The sequence below is a fragment of the Lygodium microphyllum genome, unplaced genomic scaffold (genome assembly GCF_053477565.2).
Source record: "Lygodium microphyllum isolate KBCC unplaced genomic scaffold, Lygodium_microphyllum_v1.1.10 scaffold_81, whole genome shotgun sequence".
Taxonomy (NCBI): domain Eukaryota; kingdom Viridiplantae; phylum Streptophyta; class Polypodiopsida; order Schizaeales; family Lygodiaceae; genus Lygodium; species Lygodium microphyllum.
Window position 1 is genome coordinate 283,101 of NW_028229564.1, and position 19,733 is coordinate 302,833.

Genomic DNA, 19,733 nt, shown 5'->3' on the forward strand with positions numbered 1-19,733 from the left:
CTGAAACTTGAAGTTGAACCCTTTCATTGTTGGAAGACATCAAAGTTAAAATCAAAATGTTACAATACCTAAAGAATTATTTGGACCTGCCAATGGAGGGTGGTAATGATGACAACTGATTATAGCTGACATTGAAAACTGTCAAGGATGTTAAGTTTCCAATTTCCTCTGCCAATTCTTTGATATTATTATGAGCTAGTAACAGCTTTTGCAGCTCCACTGCCTAGCAGGACATTTCAAACAGCATGCAATTCAGTAGCTCTTTAAATCAAAATTGATTTGTTCACTTAAATTTTTCATCATACTATCTGCTATAGATTTCGTATTCAATGTTCTTTACAATACAAAATTCAAATCATAGAAATGTAAGCAGCAACATATTATCAATTTCCACCCTGTACTTTTAGGATAAATTGCATAAAGCAAATGTACAATTGCATTCAGGGCCCCCGGCAGAGCTCTTAAATTTGCTGAGAAGAGTCTCAATAAGCAACCTCAGAGTTTTTCCACACTACCACAAGACATATATACTGTTATGAAATTTTTTGTCGAGGTGCTTTTGTTTTGTCAATTCAAACAAAACCAAGAGTGTCAAGAAGACACATCAAACTCCAGGATAATTCAGATGGTAGATGTTTCCTGTTCTCAAATCTTTCCTTCACGACAATATCATCATTGCCTCTTCCTCGCATGCCTGTTCCTTGAATGGAAAGAGATTGTGTTCTAAAACCTCGGGAGAAGTACAAAAAGTGTGAACACTGTATCAAACCTATAGAAAGTAACTGTTTTACCAGACAATGAAGCCAAAAAAATAAGGATGTACATAGATCTAGACTCTTCTTTTTTTTCAATGGTTCTTATTATCATCCATATACAAAAGCAAAGGTATCACAGTGAGGAACCCTACACTACAGTCTAGAGTTTAAAGTAGTGGGTATACAAGTTCCAGCAGGAATAATCTTTTCTCCTGTAACTGAAAATTAGGCTATTATGATCATGCCCTACTGCTACCACTACACAGCACATAGCCCAGAGATTCAGCCACCTTGGCAAATTTTTTACCTGCAGCACAGCAAAATGGAGATGAATGATGAAAAACAACAAGAGTGCATCCATTAAAAAGTGTGGAAATCATGCAACCCTCTCAAATGAAGAGGGCATCCTTTTTAGTATTTCAACAAGATGATACAAATCACCAGCTCTTCAAAAAATCCCATATATCCAAAACCCAGCCTCCAGAATTGTCAGAATGTAGTATATGAAAAGGGACATAAATGGTGAAAAGCAATGAGGTGATGAGCATGGAAATATAGGGCAAGTAGAAGTATAACTTGCAAGAAGGTATAAAAAGCCCAAACACCCTGCAATCTTTTAGTTTACCTTTTTAGTTTTTCAACAAGATGATACAAATCACCAGCTCTTTAAAAAATCCCACATATCCGAAACCCAGCCTCCAGAATTGTCAGAATGTATCATATAAAAAGGGAAATAAATGGTAAAGAGCAATGAGGGTATTCACTGATGAGCGTGGAAATATAGGGCAAGTAGAAGTATAACTTGCAAAAGGTATAATAAGCCCAAACACCTTGCAATCTTTTAGTGTACGAAAGGCCAATGTGACCAAAGAGACCAATGATGAATGCCATCAATAAGAGATGGGTCAGCGAGATGATCTTAGATTGTGTGTACAGTACACAAGGCTATTTTAACATTGTCCTTTGCTCTTCTCTAGTCAATCAAGTCATTTGAGTCTCATTGTCGCTAAGCTCACTCCCTCTCACAGTCAGTCCCTCCCTGCCCATAGAAGCTTCTACTGATGCTGCTAACTGCACCCATTGACTCTTACTTCTGCCCTAGTCAGGCTCCTCCAGATCTGGAATGGAAGAAGAAATAAAGTGACAATACTTTGTCAAATTACTCAAATGGAAGACCAGATACATCTTCCAAGCAGCCGGCAGCTCCAACCTGTAGGCAACAACATCAACCTTCAAGAAAATGCAAAAAGGCCCCTTCTTACATGGCCCGAGCTATGTTGAGATCTCTCTCTCAATGTGCTCCACACATTATTTTTTGAATCTCTCTATAGTAGACCCACAGCCTCTTGCAGAAGATGTATTGCCATTGATTCTCATGAAGTTTCTTTGCCTCTTTTTGTCTTAACTTGTTTCGGCATTTGATCCATGTAGGTATAAAATGTTCAAACCCACTTGTTGTCATCCAAGGAAGAGAAATTGAAAGAAAAGATTGCACCGCAGAAGATATTAGTAAATACAATACAAGAAAGAGAACATGAGACACTAGGATTCCTGTTATATCAGACTAAAGATATAATTGATGACTAACGATTTTGATAGTCCCACAGCTCCTTGCAAAAGATGATTTTCCCATCAATAATTATCAGGTTTCTTTCTTTGCCTCCTTTTGTCTTTCTTGACTTGTTTCAGCATTTGATCCATATCAAAAATAAAATGTCCAAACAACAACTGTCAGCATCCAAGGGGGAAACTTAAAGAAAACGTTGCATACCAATAGACAATAGCAAACACAAGACATGAGAGAGAACAGGAGAGACTTAAAATTCCTTTTTATTAGATTGGATATAATTGATGACCAACAACTTTATCCCCCCACGCACTCCTACAAGCTTTGAGATTTGGCAGTCACATGAGAAGCAAAATGGAACGAAGACAAGAAACAGGGAATGCGGAATGGGGAGGGATTGCTATCCATTCTGACTACACAGTCACATGGAATGGGATGGGGGACAAAAAGAAGCAACTATCCCCACAATCCTCAAGCCCAAAAATGATAATCCCTTGTGACTATGCTCAGATTTGGGACGTTGGATGGAGCACTCAAATGCAAGACATGTGAGTGCCCAATAGTTAGACAATGCACTCCACATTTACAGAGAATGTTAGTTCAGCGGCCAGGCAGTCATAGATGCATGTGGGCAGTCTGATTGGAGACAGACAGGAAAGGAAGACTTTGTCACTAGCAAGACCGTGAATATTTAGTCTTGCAACTGGAGCTATGAGTTGCATCAGCATAAAGCAACCTATTATTCCTTTATCTCATGCTGAGATATAGTATAGAGGAGCAAAATTGGCATTTCATATTGTCAACATGAGGGTGTAAACTGTACAACAACCGCAAAGAGGTACACTACCACTTCATCAGCGAACTGGTCTTGGTTGGAAAGGAAAACCAAAGATCAAATACCTCATATCTTTATCAATCACTGGATAGAGACAAGCTTCAACATTTCAAGAAGAGGAAAGTGAACACGGAGAGGAGACAAAGAGAGAACGCAAGAGAGAGAAGGAATAATGTAACTACAATGGTTGAAGGTATAAGGCTGCAATAGTCAACCCCAACATGCAACTCAGCATGTCAGTATGGGCACCAAACGGTAGCACAAGGATGAGAGAATGGAGAGGGCTCGCTAATCACGAAGGATCAATGATGGATAATGGATAATAAGGCTGCCTATATACAGGCAAAATGATGGAAAACCCTAAACGTAGTCAAACCCTTAAAAAATAGACAAAACTGCACAAAAAGAAATGCACTAATGTGATCTCCATCTAAAGTGTCTAAAACACATAAAATGACAAACAAATACAATGTCAAAGCTCTTAATGTCCTTGTCATTGAGGCTCACAAGAAGGAGATGACCACGCAAGACACACACATGACTACTAACGAATCCCACACTTGTTCCATACGAGGTTGTCCGCTCATGGAAGGCTCAAAATGTCTCCGCTATTATTGAGCTAATGTAAGGTCTATTACCTAAATTTCATTCACAACTTCAATATTTTGACTTAGCATCCGAGCATTGGGCACACTTGACTAACCACTATGCGGCTCGAGATAGAACCCATTGCATCAATCTGGATCATGAGCTCCAAAACTTTAAAATCACTAACCATGATGACTTGAAAGTCAAACAGGTTGAGTATCAGCACCTTCTTGCCAAGTTCTCTACCACGGGTGCTTCTAAGTCCTCGGACGATGAGGTCACATTGTTTTTAAACAAGTTGCGGAGGAAATACTTTCATTTGTGCAACACGTGATCTCACAGCCTACCATGCCCACATTCTATGAATTTGAGTGTTAGCTACTGCATTACGCTCGGCTGTTCAATTGGCTTCATAGTTTGACCTCTACAGAAGGGGTTCTCATTGCTTCTTCTTAAAAGGGGTAGCAAGGAAAGGGTAAACAAAATCAATATTTTCATCAAAATCAAAACCAAACTAGTGAGACCCGAGGAAACTCCTTGTCATCTCTAAATACTTGAGAAGGCAAACAACTTCTTTGAATCTATTGTAACAAAGGCAACTAGGGTTGGCTAATTTCTTGGCGTGCTATGCTTTATTTTGAGGAACCAAGATGGAAAATTTGATCATCTACCAATGTTTATTGCTTCTTCAAGTGAGGCTTAATAAAGTTCTTCTAGATAGAGTAGTTGACAACGATCAATTTGATATTGAGGATGAACATGGATGCATTCTTCTAGGTTCATTATACCTAAGGTTCAATACGACTCCTAAGTCTATCAAGGCCCTCTTTCTAGCTAAATCACAATCAAGCTGCAATAGCAATTTTGTTTTTCCATCTATACGTGATCTATTAACATATAGATCAACCATCTTTTTTTTTTCAAGGGATCGGTGGCTGTCGCACTTTGTAAAGGCTCATTTTGGAACTTACAACTCATTACAAATTTCCATTGCTTACCCAATGAATACCCTATTTCACAAAAGCAAGTGCAAATTTTTCAAAATGACACAGGAGATTATTGACTGAACCATGCAGCAATTGTACCTCTCAAGAATCACTCTTGATCAATGACTGTTTGACAACAATAAGCTATATCTAAAGCAACAATAGATACCCAATTTGAAAGTAGTTAAAAGAAAGAATCAAACACACTATGAAAGGGACTCAACATGGCAAACCAATCAACGGACGTGGACAAGTGCTCACAATGCATGCACACCTTTGGGAGACGAGTGCCTCTTGTCTCCCACAATAGCCCAACCCACATACTAAATTATACCATCTCATGTTGAAAGCCCGAAACAACCTCTCGTTAACTGTTCATTTAAATAAGATATATTGAGCCAACATGCACCATGTGCTTTACAAAGGTTACAAAGGCCAACATGGAACCATGCAAACAAGACATTCCTAAAAATGATAGCCCAATTCTTCACACTGTGGATGGCTGCTCCTGATGATGCTATACTACCCCTTTCTTGGCTTTACAATCCTATTCTTCCCAAACCACCTTAAGGAATATCTTTTGATGTAACTCTCAAGTACAGCTTCAGAGTTGAGCCCATAAACTTCTTTCATTTTGTGATACCACCAGGTACACATTTGTATGCACCCACCCCAAAAAAAAAAGAGAGAGAGAGAGCTCCATGGTGTTGGCTGCTTCAATTATGAGTGGCATTGCAGGTAGCAACACAATACACAGACTACAAAATGGAGATATATTGAATTATATAATGGTATGGTGTGAGATTTGAACTTGGGTCTGCCAGGTAGGAAGGCCATTAGACTATCGATTTGATTGCTTGAATTTGGAAAACAAAATCTATAACAGGAGAGAAACTGACCTCCCACCACTTCTCGTCAGTGCCAGCAGCCCCCAGTAAGTTATAAACTTGAGGTGGAACCTCACTGCGAATTGACAGAGGAAAAAAGTGAATATAACTATCTTTACTTAATGGATGGAACTGAGGTTCTCATTCTTCACCTACGAATGGATGCTTACACATTCTTCACCTACAAATTAAGCCAGTCCAAGATGACAGCACACAAATGCAACATTCTTCACCTAAGCAAGACGGCAGCACACAAATGCAGCATTCTTCACCTACAAATAGACGAATGTGATGCAAGATGAGAGCGTGCAAATGCAGCATTCTCCACCTACAAATAGATGAATGCGATGCAAGATGGCTCACAAAGGCAGCATTCTGTGCATGTGATGCAAGATGATGTCAAAGTGGATGTTCCAACATGCAACATCGACAGTAACAATCAATGCAGGAACTGGTCATTGATGGCAATGGATCTCCGAGTCCAAGTTGGATGGAGCTACCGTTTCATTGGAGCAGACCTTTGCTTCAATGTGTGTGTATGTGATGTCAATGTTGATGTTCCGACGTGTGAATACAGCATCAACGGTGACAACCAATTCAGAAAACTAGTCATCAACAGCAGCGGATCTCCGAATCCAAGTTGGATGGAGCGACCGTTTCATTGGAGCTGACCTTTGCTTTAATGTGCGTGTGCGTGATGTCAATGTTTGGTGTTCCAACGTGCGAATACATCATCAACAGTGACAATCAATTCAAAAACTAGTCATCAATGGCAACGGATTTCCGAATGGAGCTGCTTTTGAGTATGTGTGTGTATGTGTGATATACAGAGAGAGAGAGAGAGAGAGAGAGAGAGAGAGAGAGAGAGAGAGAGAGAGAGAAAGATAGACAGAGCTCTGTGTACCTAAGAGAGCGATTTGAGAGGTTGAGGGATCCGGAGGCGCGAGCGACTTTCAGGAGCTTGTCCATGGCGACCGATCGCTGCTGCTGCTACTACACACTTTCGGGCAGAAATTCTTTAGTGGAAGTGAGAGACGTCCACTTTGTAGAGTGGGCCTCATTTTCAGTACCAATTTAATATTTAAACCCCCCGATAAATTTTAAAACATTTTGTGTGTAGCACTGTGGTACAAGGATATTATTCTTTGTTGGAATCGAACCAAAAACTTTAAACAAGGATATTATTCTTTGTTGGAGTCGAACCAAAAACTTTAAACAAGGAGACAGATCATTATTTGAGAAAAACAGGAAACAGAAAAAAGCAAGTTGAAATTTGGCATATTTAAGGTCCGACGTCCAAATCTCCCTCATGGATTTTGGTTGACATCCGAATACGAATTTAGGTCCAAAGTCCGAATCAAGCTGAGATCCTCGACGTCCGAATATGGATTTAGGTCCAACGTCTGAATCAAGGAAAAGCCTTTAACTCCAACCTCCTCTGACATCCGATGCTAGTGATCGTTTTCCCGCCACCTCTGGGCAGGAACCATCTCCAAGTGGAGGGCATGTAGCCCTTCCTGCAGCCCTTGGACCCCTCGGCCAGCACCTCTAAGGGTGTGGTCGAGATGATGCCCCCTCCCGCAAGGATTCCCCCTTCTCTTTCTACTCCTCTAGTGATGAGCTCGGCTCCGATCAATCATTGCCCTTCCCCTCAACTTTTCATGAATGAAGATTTGCTGACGATGGGAATCCATCCCACACTCGAGCCAGGATGAGTATCATCACAAGGGTCGTCCCCTCTACAGCAAATATTACATGCCTCACCCCACTTCTCTTCGCCATATGCGCATGTTAACCCGCTATTTAACATCTCTCAACAAGTTAGTTCTGGACTGCCCCAGGGTCTCACCTTTGGCTCACGTCTTGCAGGTACTTTGACATTGGCTAGCCATGGAATACCCCATTTATTTAGCTTGCAAGGAAGCTATTCTCTGCAAACGAGAAGACATAGCACAAGCTCCTACACCGGAACAGTACATTCCCACCCTGAAGCGGTACACTCCAAAACGTGGTCCAAAGAGGAAACGCCCAAGTCATAGTCTGTATGTAAGAACTCCTCCCCAAACCAAGAAGAGGAAGGTATGTGCTCCGTTACCCTGGAAGATGAAGTAATAGATTGTGTGCTTTTCCTGTATTACTACCGTGCCCTTATTGGCCCCTACCATGGCCCAAGACCTCTAATCGAGGTCTTGAGATCATGGATTAGAGAACACTGGGGCAACCTAGGATACAAGGTTGTATCTACCATATATCTACCCAATAACTATTTCATTTTTTTGTTTGAGACCAGAGACATGGCGGTCTCCGTTCTGTCTCATGGTCAATGGATGCTGTGTAATGCTCCACTAACTTTATTCAAATGGTCTATAGATTTCGACCCTAATGGCCCCAAGCCTACAAAAGTGCCTGTCTAGATTGAGCTCCCAAATTTACCTGACCCCTTCCACTCCCTATTAGGCTCAATAGCAACTCGATTAGGTAAAGTATTAGGGCAAAGATCCTCCTTTGATATCAATCTGAGGTGGCATCCCCAAATTTTAGTGGAAGTGGATATCATTAAGAAGCTTAAGGACACGATAATAATCAGGAACTCGAAGGGTCAGCCCATTCGTACACAACCGGTCATATATAAAAACCTCCCTAAATTTTGCTTCAAATGCATGAAACAGGAACACTTTATTAGGGATTGCCCTGAATGGGGCAAAGAACATAAGAAAGAGGAGGTGAAGGAGCACCCCTCCCCCAAACACATGGAGATGAGGAAGGATTCCAGAGAGTGCAGAACAGAAAGCATGTTAATAAGAATAAGAATCAAAAGTCTTGAACATGGAAAAATATTAATAATACTAAGTTTAACTCTCTGAATAGATTCACAGCCATGCTTGAAATTTGTGGTGATATAGTCCATGACGCTAATGGGCCAGGGAAAACCACTGAGGTAGAATCTAACCACAATGACAACTTTGTAGACGGAATGCAAATTTTTCAGGAAACACAGATGCAGGTGGAAGAATTTGAGAAAGAAATTAATGACTTAGATGCAACTAAAATGGAGGAAACATTGGCTGAGGAGATTTCAAATAATGAGAAATCTGTGGCGGAGGAGGAGTCCCTCCCCACATGCCCTCAACTGGCAGACGCGGGTCATCACCGTTCTACCCCCCCCCCCCCAAAATTCAATTCGAACTCTGGAAGTGCTGGAATTAATAAAAGAAGATTATCTACCATGAATGCAGGAAGTGCCAGCCCCCTGCCAACAGGTAAGGGTCCTAAGGCTAAAGGCTCCAACTCTAAAAATAACAAGAATTAATGATAGACAAGCTCAAGATAATTAACTTCAACTATAAAGGGCTTACAGACCCCAATTGGGCCCAAATCATCAAGAGCTGGCTCTCTCTGGACAATATCAAACCAAATATAGTCAACTTAGAGGGAGTGAAGGTGGTCGGGTCCCCATCTTGCTAAAAATCTAGAGATTCTTTCACACCAATTTCAATGGATATTTACAAACCATCCGGGTGGAGGTGGTGGCACAGCCATAGGGATCTCAGGAAAATTATCCCATCTCATTAAGGCGGTACTCAAAGACACTGCCCATGCTTGGATATCAGTAGTTTTCCAAGGATAAGAAAACTGGGCGGTTATGTCTATCTACGCCCCCTCCTCTCCTAGAGTTAGGATCACCACCTGGAATTCCCTAAAATCCATTCCCTTCCCCATTATACTAGCAGGGGATTTCAACATGGTGGAACATATTCGAGATCGCTTTGAAAGTAAAGGCAACATCATAGGGGGTGTTGAGTTGCTAGAATGGAATGGACTAGTGGGGCTCCATGGTCTGGTAGATATTAGCCACATAGGGGGCCTTACTTGGTCTAACAACCAAAGACCACCATATATGAGGAAAGCTCGTCTAGATAGGTGTTATGTATCTACAGTTGTCCTCACATCATTTGCTGACTATGCCCAAACCACCTCACACACCACAACAATGTCGGATCATAAGCCAGTGATCCCTTCCTTCTCACTAGCATCATCTACCTCATGTAGAGCGGGATGGTTCCACGCGGACCCGACGTCTTTAAATACCATCATGTTCGTAAGGGAATTGAATCCATATGTTCCAAGCATTTCCCAACGACAAGCAACCGAGCCCAAGCCTGAGCAGCTACCATCAAAGAAAGCCAAAAACTTTTTAGTGGGGCGAAACAAACACAAACAAGGGTAAGGCAAGAGCGGCAGGTAAAATTGTATTAGGAAATATCTTTCATAGAAGATAAAATAACTAAAGGGAAACCCCACCTTTAGGATTTGCTTCTCTCTAGAAGGCTGGCCCTTAGACAAGAAGAGGCCTTAGAAGCTAAAAGTTTACACCTTTTTTTTAGAGATTGGTGGTCAGACCACACGGATAGACATGCTAAAGTAAATTTTAGTATCCTGAAGGCCAAGCAGGCCAAAGAGAGTTCCCTTGACCTAATGGCACCCTTGCCTCAGACCAAGTAGAAAACCTAACGATCACCTTTAACCATTTTTTCGACCTTTTTGGGAAAACAAACAAACCTACATTAGAGCATACAGCCGCCAAAGCCATAATTTCTCAATATAGAAAAAGAGTTATCCCACCCAAATTAACTCCAATTTTGGACATGGACCTCTCAGACGTTGAGATAGCAAACTCGATTGATTCTTTAGCTAAGGGAAAATCCTCGGGCCTTAATGGGCTTCCCAATGAATTCTTTCAAGAATTCAAAAACCTCTTGGTCATGCCCCTTATGGAGGTATGGGCTGAAGCAGTCCATTATGGGGCTCTCCCTATCACAATTAACCAAGGGGTGGTTAAACTAATTCATAAGAAAGGAGCTAAGGAGTAGCTGAGCAAATGGTGGCCCATAAGTTGTCTCAACTCTGCGTATAAGGTATTTGCGAAGGCCTTGGCAAGGAGGCCGGTACACCACCTCCAAGCTTGGATATGGAAGGAGCAGAAAGGCTTTATTAAGGGCCACTACATATTGGATGCTATCATCAATTTCTAGGAAGGAATGGAATATGCAGAGAAGCAACATCAAGACTTCGTTTTTCTCAAGATAGATTTCGATAAGGCCTATGATAGACTTGAGATGGATTATACACTACAATCCTTAGTAGACATGGGTTTAGGCAAGAAGTATGCCAAATTTGTCTCTACTCTGCTTGGGAATGCTACCACATCCATCTCAACCAATGGCATACTAATGGAGTCATTCCGTTTGCGCAAGTCCATCCGGCAAGGTTGTCCCCTAGCACCTCTCCTCTTTGCCATAGTTGCAAAGGAATTAGGTTGGCTCTTAGAGCACTTTAGACTTCAGGGTAAAATTAGGGGCATTAAACTACCCAATAAAAAAGAAATGATACTTAACCTATTTGTAGATGACACTAATGTCACACTCAATAACGATGTAGAGTCCATCCTCACCTTTTGGAACTGCCTGTACATATTTTGTTTAGCCTCAAGCTCCAAAATCAACCATACCAAGACAGGAGTCAGAACTCTTATCCAGGCCCCTCCTCAATAGATCCTAGACGCCGGTTGCCAAATAATCCCGGAGGGAGAGGTTTTTCGATTAATAGGTATCCCTATGGGCTTTGGCGTGACACTAAAACAAAGATGGCAATGGGTAATGAACAGGAAGTGCTTCATGCAACGTTATTCTCAAGCACATCCTGATTCCTACATGTGTCTACTTCTTGGCATGCTAGTGCCCCCCCAAAGGATCCCTCAAACAACTTGAATCCTTATTTAGGAATTTTCTTTGGGGGAGAGACCCTTATAAATATAAATGTCCCAAAGTTTCTTGGAACACGTGCACCCTCTCAAAAGACAAAGGAGGATTGGGCCTTACAAACCTCCTCTCTCTATCCGAGAAGTTAGCTGCGAAATGGGTCATCAGATGCATGCTTAACCAAGAGGAGGACTGGGCAATCCTTCTGCTTAGTCAGTTCCAAGGCTTCAATGTCCATCAATACTCTTGTTTTAAGTACCTACCAATCCACACCATAGTATTCTCCCCAAGTAAGTATAAATCCCGCACTACATCCCCACTGGTCAAACATATTTGGGAAGCATGGCAGTAATATAAAAGGCTGGTAACCATCCTCGAGGCCTAGAAGCTAAGGATATGGAGTGGAAGAGACTCCATTTGGCTTAGCCTTACTCTTCCCCCAATTGAACCTCATCAATATGGGACAGCCTCCAAACTTAATAGGAAAGGAATCAAAATCAGGTTGGACATTTGGGACAAGGACAATAGGACTTAGAGGGATTCGGAAGAGCTCAAAAGGCACTACAGAGGCTGAACAATGAAGACTTAACGTTCATTCAAGACCAAAAAAGAATCTAGCAAGATTTTAACCCAATGCTTATTTAGTGTAATGTGCAGGTTAAGATGAAGGATTACAGGTGGAACACCAAGTCCTCTCTGCTCCCTCTGCCCAAGTTACCTAGGGACAACAGTAAACTAATCGCTGCCCTCAATCAGAGATGCTTTTGAACTAGAATAACTATCAATGGGAATATCGTTTTCAACAAATTTGGACCCCTATCTCCCCTCGAAGATCTCTCATCTACTATGGCTCATACTCCATAAGGCGGTTTGGACCCAAGCCAGAGCAGAACATATTGGGATAGGCAATGGCCTTTGTCCACGGTGCAAGAGGGATAAAGAAACCATCGTACACCTTTTTATTTTATGCACAGGTAATAGGTGTTATTTCAACTGGTTACAAGAGTTCATCTCCCCTGGCCATCCATATAAATTGACATGGAAAGAAATCCTCCTGGGGGAAGCAAATGGCCTCTCCCCCTCCTTGTGAACCTTGATATGCGGAATGTTTCTATGGTCCATATGGCTTGTTCACAATGAAAAAGTATTTAATGGTAAAAATGTTGATTGTCTTCCTCAACTTAAAGTGGATATTTGTTGGAAGGTTCAAAGGAATGCCCGAAAATAAGCGACGCATGACATGTAGACCTCCATCAAACATTCAAGTACCAGATGCTTGAAGGAGGAAAGAGAAGCTAAAAACAAGAAGGAGATTGCTGAACTATTCCAAAGCATTATTAATACTACAACGACTAGGGACTACACCATCAGGATTCCCGTCGATGTCTTCTCTACCTTGCCGGATTGGGGCTCACTGTCAACAATTTCTCGGGCCACTGAGAACCCCTCTATAGTGGATAACACAGCGGGTCTAATGACTAGTATCCCTCATGCCACCATACCCAATAGCTCCGTTGATAGCCCTCTCTCTTCACCACTTCTGAACCAACCTGTGCAGCTCCCAGTAGCTCAGGCTCAGGCCCCTTCCATACTAGATACTGTTAATGGACCTCAGGCTCTACACCTCAGCCAAATGAGCAATTGAACTCACCTTGTTTCATCCAATTAGAACAGCTCCACCAAGTCCTCTTGTATAAGTTTTCGGAAAAGGGGTAGCCTTGTAAGGCATGTGATTGTCGTAGTCCTAATGTTCTTCCTTGCATCTTGAAAGATTAGATTGATTCTAGCTTCCCATATTGATTGTAATCCTAGTCTAAGTGAATGAAGCACAAGCTTCTTATACTGATTACTTTCCCCTATATCCTACAAGTTGCTATGTTTTGTATCTCGATAGCACCACATACTATTTGAGTAGGACCCAACCTTGTTGTGCAATGCACCCCTTCTGGAACAAATGAAGGAGGGACTCCTCATGCCCACATTTGTAGTTACCAATGGTTACTTCCCTCTTCTTCAACTTGTCACCATCAAACAAAGCATCTACCATGATCCTCCACAAAAAAACCTTATCTTTTAAAGGAAGGCTAAGTGATCTGTTGCCCTCTAACATTTACCTTTTTTAATGCAAATCAATGCCCCACCTCTTGGAATCATCCAACCTTCTAGCCTAGGATCTACTTAGTAATCTATTGATTGTTTTGATTTTGAGCTTGCATTGAGTGTTCTTGCCCTCAAGTTCTAGATCGGGTGGAAATAGGCTTTGTGATATGCCTAGCTATAGACCTAGGCATTTCCCCCCCAAGCTGATAGGCAAATTATGAGTATATTTGACTTCTTCAAAAGAAACCAACTCATCAGATGCAGTAATCTAATCCGTAGCTCTATAGAGGCCTGCTTTCATAATATTAATTATTCCCCTCCCAAGTCACATTGGAATCAAGGGCCCAAACCTCCATGACCAGAATAGATTCTCATTATGTGCCAACCTTCTTAGTGATACATTCTTCTTGGCCTTCCCCATTACCTTTATCCAAGAGATAGAAGAGTGGCAATAATTTCCTTAGCTTTGACCTTCGTTATAGCTAGGGATTTAATCACATCATCTCTTGATAATCTCCATGTAGAGTACAATTTATTTTTCTATGTGACAAGCAAACCTTTGAGCATGATGGAACTTCTTCACTATAGCACCTAGGAAATAGTTTGGTTCTCAATGCTATGCAAGTAATCCCTAGAACGGAGCAAGATATTTGTTATTGCCATTCTTTCCCCATTAAAAACTTCCAACTATAGAATTCCATTGTTTATTCTCCCTACCCCCAAAAAGTAAGTGGTAGGAAGAAGTAGGAACTACGATAGATAAATCGTTTCAATATCCTTAGCTTCACATGTAGAAGCCAACTTTGTGTAAATTAATGGTAAAACCAGTAGCCTTCCCATATAGGTCTAGCATCTCCATGGCTTTCTTAATATTTTCATTGGATTCCTTCAATGACATTAAGAGATCATCTCCAAAGCCCTATCGTATCAATTGCTTATGCATGTATCTCACACTTCTCAACTTCCCTTGTGTGAGGTGTCCGCCATGTTCATTCCAAGGCACACCTTTTTGTAGTACATTTATATGTTTTCCAAATGATGCCACCCGGCGCTCCCTAGGAACATCACAGGGTTTGTCACTTAGACCCCCCTGAGTCTACATCACAACGGAAGTGTTCCAACTGAACCCACTAGGATCGACTTGAATTTTCGAGTTTGTAAAATCAAACGAGTCTCCAAACAGCTAGCTAGCGTTAGTAATTTTGAGTCCCACTTCTATAGGATTACTCGATCTAAAGCGGAATTGCCATTGCACTTGGTTCAAAGAGAATGGGAGATGGAGGGGAGTGCGATATGTCAACCCTCCTACCCATAAGGCAATATCCCATTCTGGTTCCCTAAAATAATGCAAGTCTGTTCTACCTAACAACTATTTGGTCAATTTATCATCTTCATATTTTTATCTGATTTAGAAAAGCTCCCACCTAATCGGGACCACCTTATCATTGGATGGACCCATCAGGGGTTACGCCCACCTGCTTTCCTTTGATGATGGAATCATCTTTAGTTTTTTAAATTACCTACAATACACCTTTCTTGTTTTCGCCTTAGTCATTTGAGTGTTTAGTGTTTTCCTTGTCTTCCATCACTCCGACTAGTGGTCACTGACTTGGGATTTGTCTCCGGTGGAATGTCACTCTCTAACACTTCATTGCTCTACCCTTGGGTATTCTATACTCTCTTACATTCATTTACAACATTCATTCACTTCATTATTTCTTTTCTATATGTTTATCTCTATGTTTCTGTTTTGATTTTTGTGTTTTGCATTTAGGTTTTGAGTTTTTCTTATCTCTGTTCAAGTCTTTCTGTTTCAGTCTTGGTCATACATACAGTGTTTCCTTAGTGCAGACTTTAACATATCTTCACACCTAGAATCTGAGAAAGTAAAATAGAATCTTTATATGGGGTGTACCTGAATGCTCTGTACTAGCCATAAGCAACAAAGCACTATCGGTTTAGAATAAAAGCATGAAAAGAACTATCTTTGCACTTTCACAATGCTGATTGCTAATGGATAAAATTATTTGAACACGACAGTCATACACAATTGCATTGCACACACCATATGGTATTATCCTTTATGCACAACAACTGTTTGTATGAGGCGATGACCTACGTGGAGAGTATGAGGTGTTGGTGGGTGCTCTTCCCCTTGCTTCAACCCTTTGCTGCTCATGTATTTCTAATGGGAGTTATTTCTTCTGTACTACTACCATGGAGTCTTCCCATCACCAATTTATCTTGTCCTTTTGCCCAAAAATTTTGGCTCTTCCTTTTTGACATTTGGCATGCTGCGATGTGCCTTTGAATGGTGTCTTCTTGTGGCATCCCTCCATCATTGTTAACTTCCACCAGGCTTTAGATAGGTGCAATCCTCAAAGTGCACTCGCTTTGACAAATACCATGAATGATATTTGATTATGGGATTGTAATCTAATTAACTAAAGAAGATTGGATAGTCAAGTGGACTGGAAATTTCCAATTGGTGGTCCTATAAAAGTCTAGAGACTTTGCCCCAAACATCACGGCAACCATGAGGGATCCAAAAAATCTAGTTGATAGTGTGAAAAGACAGGAGCATGCATTGATGCAAGGAAGTGACATCAACCACCAAGATCAGCCCAAGTAGAGCCATATGATGAAACTTAGGTCTATTCTCTGCTTTGTCCTCTCACGAGAGGCAACCAAATACTGCCAAATTTTTCATGTGGAAAGAATTGGCAACCAATCTATCCTCCATTGACTGCTATTGAATCTTGAAAAGCACCATTTTCCATGAACATACCAAGAGGGTGAGAAGAATTGAAGCAGATGTAGAGAACTGAACCTCAACATTAAGGAGATGCCACCATTAACCTAGAATATTTGTATTACCTTGCCAAAGGCCGCGATCTTCGTGAAAAAAATGGTAATAATTGTCATGTCGATTGTTGACCAGTAGACATTGACTACCAAACGAACTAGTGAAAGGCTATCATATGGGTCTACACATCCAAAATAACCCCACCTCCCATGGATTTCAGTGTACAAACATGATTCCAAGATATCCATGATATCCTTCAAAGCAATATTAGTCCAAGGCAACAATGGCAAAAAGTAAGTGAGCATGGGGAGCATAATGGTTAGCGGCACCACTTTAAGGCATATATGAAAGGGCCAAGCTTGAGATTTCCAATAAAAAATTTTGGCTTCTTATTTGTATGCGATCCATTTCATATCCACACCCAAGGGATAGCCAAGATGCATCACAATATCTACCTGCAAAACAACCACATCCTATTGCCATCCCAAATCTGACAAATTTGAGCCCGTGGAAACAGTAAGGCATGATTTGGCAACAATAATATTGAGATCCAATGTGTATCGAAACAAATTCCAAACATCCAAGACCTTGCATTAGCCAGTTGACCAACAAAATATTGGCGTGAAGGAAGAGATAAACCAGCCAACTCTCTTGTATCATCAAGATGCGACAACATAGAAAGAATGTGATAAGTATGAAGTGCAAAAAGAAGAGGGCTCAAAGAGTTGCCTTTGCAAATCAAGCCTGCAATATAAAATAGGTCAATGACTCCACCTTTTAGCATAACATGGGATGCAACCACCACACTAGTGGTGTAGATCAACTTGGACATACAAGGCTCAAAACCCATGGCTTGCATGAGATCCACAAGGAAAAACCATTCTAGGAAATCAAAGGCCTTTTCCAAGTGCAATTATACCAAGACTACCTCTTGTGGTGTATGTCCTACATAATCAATGCCCATTTGGGCATTTAGGATATTTTTCAGATGTTCCTATTGCTAATCAAAGCCGTATTGATGAGGATGCCTATGGCCAAGTAGTTGCTCACATAGTTGCCTCCGTACCATGTATGATATGATCCGTATGGTACCATACAGTACGTATACGTATGAATTTGTAAGTCATTTTGGGCCACCTTGCCTACACGTCCTACGTCTCCCAAAAGCACCAAGGGCATCCAACAAAGGGTGCACATCAATTGCCCAATGGCCTGCCAAGATTATAGAGACAATGGTTATCTTACCAAGGCAGCCCAAGTAGTCACCCCTAGAGAAGATAAGGCATCAAACAGAGAGTACTTGCCAGTTGCCTAGTGGTCTACCAAGCCATTGAACTTTAGTTTTTGTTTTGTGTGAAAAAGTTAATTTATGGGTGGCAGTCAATTTAGTAACACTGACCCAAAAGACAGGAGTAGGGATGGTATACCCAACACATCACAAACCACTACAAGCTTATCCATACTTGACAATGTCAATGATGAAGGAAAGGTGATCATGTGAAGAAGGATGGTATAAGCCAACAATGGAAATAGTTTAGCATATATCTAGTAGTGCTCTGCACAATGGGATGCATGGTATGCTAGATGTTGAAGAATGTTCATGAAGCATGTACCACTTAAATAAAGTCTCTTGTGGGAAAATTGTTCACTAGCGCAAGTGCCCTAGTACTAATATGATGAAATCATGCAATGCATAGCAGAAGGTACAATCGAAGGGGAGACAGATGTCAAAGACAAGTGCCAAAGCCTATAGAATATCAAGAAGGGTAGAAACCCCCTCTCAATTTGAATGTTGATGCCAAAGAAGGAAGACAAACTTGATGATATTAGTCTTCATGTGGTGCTGAGAACCATGTGGATGAAGATGATGAAATATCCCTATTGGAAGAGCAAGAACAGAATAAACTACCATGATAGCATCAAGAGACATGTTGCATAATTTGCCACTAGAGGGAACACCTCCATACTAATAGAAGAGCAAAACTCCAAGTAGATGGAACTATGAAAGGAACAACATGTAGCTCTTGACTCCAGCTTAGGAAGGAATAGTGCAAACCTACATGTGAGCCCTATACTAAAATATAAAACCCTGTAAAAGAGATCCTAATCTGCAAGCACAAAGGTAAGTAGTGAGATGCTTTGGAGGAGCAAAACTGAAAATAAAGAAAAGTAGAGCTAAGTGCAATGTAATGAGTATGTAAGTATGCAATAGAAGTCTAAAAAGTTAGAGGCGAAGTATGTGGCCACCATTGCATACGGCGAGGTGGGGAAGTGGTCCTAAAAGGTGTAATGGATATCCTAGGAATGGATGCACTAAGTGTAATAGGTGAGTCACTATAGCAAACCAATTAGCTGATCCTTCGGGAGAGTAGTGAAGCATAAAGGTTGTTGAGGTTGTCCATGTGCCACATGTCCAATAGCCATTGGGGTAAATGGAGCAGATGGTGCCGCAATGGGAGGTGTAGCCCCACTACACAAACCAATTGGAGTGGAGGCAGCTGCAATAGTCTGTCGTGGTTTTCTAGGTGGAGGACCTTGGGTCTTGGTATGATACTCCTTATCCACATGGCCCGTCGACCTTTGGTAGTGTATGCAAAACCTATTTTTCTTAAAAATTTGTTGCCAAAGGGGTCGTGGTTCTTTGGTTCTGTCAGAGGAAGGGATGCCATCCTTGTTTTGGCTTGCCTTCGCATCTTGCGAGTTTTTGCTACCATTGGTTTTCCCTCTCGAATAACAAGCAACCAACCCTCACCCCTTTGAATGGATGTGTGTGGAGGACTTCTTGTGGACTTGATCATGCATCTTTACATAGTGCAAGAACCTGTACTCAAACTCGTAGAAGGTTAGCAAACTAGATAGTGAGATAATGTGTTGGATAAAATGGAAATGTTTGTTAAGCAACTTGTTTAGGAAGAATGTGATGTGATCATTGTCACTTAGTAGTGGCAAACTGTGTAACTGTTAATGTTCGGCCAACTTGACTTTTAGATCATCCCCTTCCTCAACGAAGAATTGAACCTCAAAATCGAGATGATACCTCGATGAAATCTCATGCCACATAGCACTCAATGCAATGAATCCAAGGCTTAGATGCAAGGGGAGAATGTTATAACTAAGAGTGGAATTCAAGAAGCAAACCATGCATTAACTCAACATTTGCCATGGCATTGCAAGCTCTCCATTAATGGATGTGATCAGGGTGAGCTAGTCGAGCCAACATAGGTTTATACCAATGGCAAGGTCCTTAAGTCCCTGAGATTCAAGTACTTGTTGCATGAAGTTCGACCCATTAAAACGAGTCTTATTTGTGAAGGCATTCTTGGCCGTTGCAATAAGAGTAGTGCTAGGACATAGAGAAGGTGTGTAATGGGGGTAGGATGGGGGAGTGAAGTACACTTGGGAAGCAATCCCAGAGTCCCCACCATGCATAAATACAAGAAGTGTGCACAG

The 19,733-nt window shown here is 41.3% G+C and overlaps 1 protein-coding gene across 1 annotated transcript in view; it reads right to left on the bottom strand.

Moving 5' to 3' along the window:
* The window catches only part of LOC148008694 (plant intracellular Ras-group-related LRR protein 6-like), a 108,320-nt gene extending 101,652 nt beyond the window's left edge, over positions 1-6,668 (bottom strand). The window contains exons 1-3 of the mRNA XM_087674068.1: positions 6,523-6,668; positions 5,631-5,694; positions 87-223 (exon numbers count right to left, since the gene is read on the bottom strand). Coding sequence (XP_087530194.1) covers positions 87-223; positions 5,631-5,694; positions 6,523-6,587 — 266 coding nt within the window. The 5' untranslated portion in view covers positions 6,588-6,668. The remainder of the gene's footprint in view (positions 1-86; positions 224-5,630; positions 5,695-6,522) is intronic.
* Positions 6,669-19,733: the final 13,065 nt, after the last annotated feature.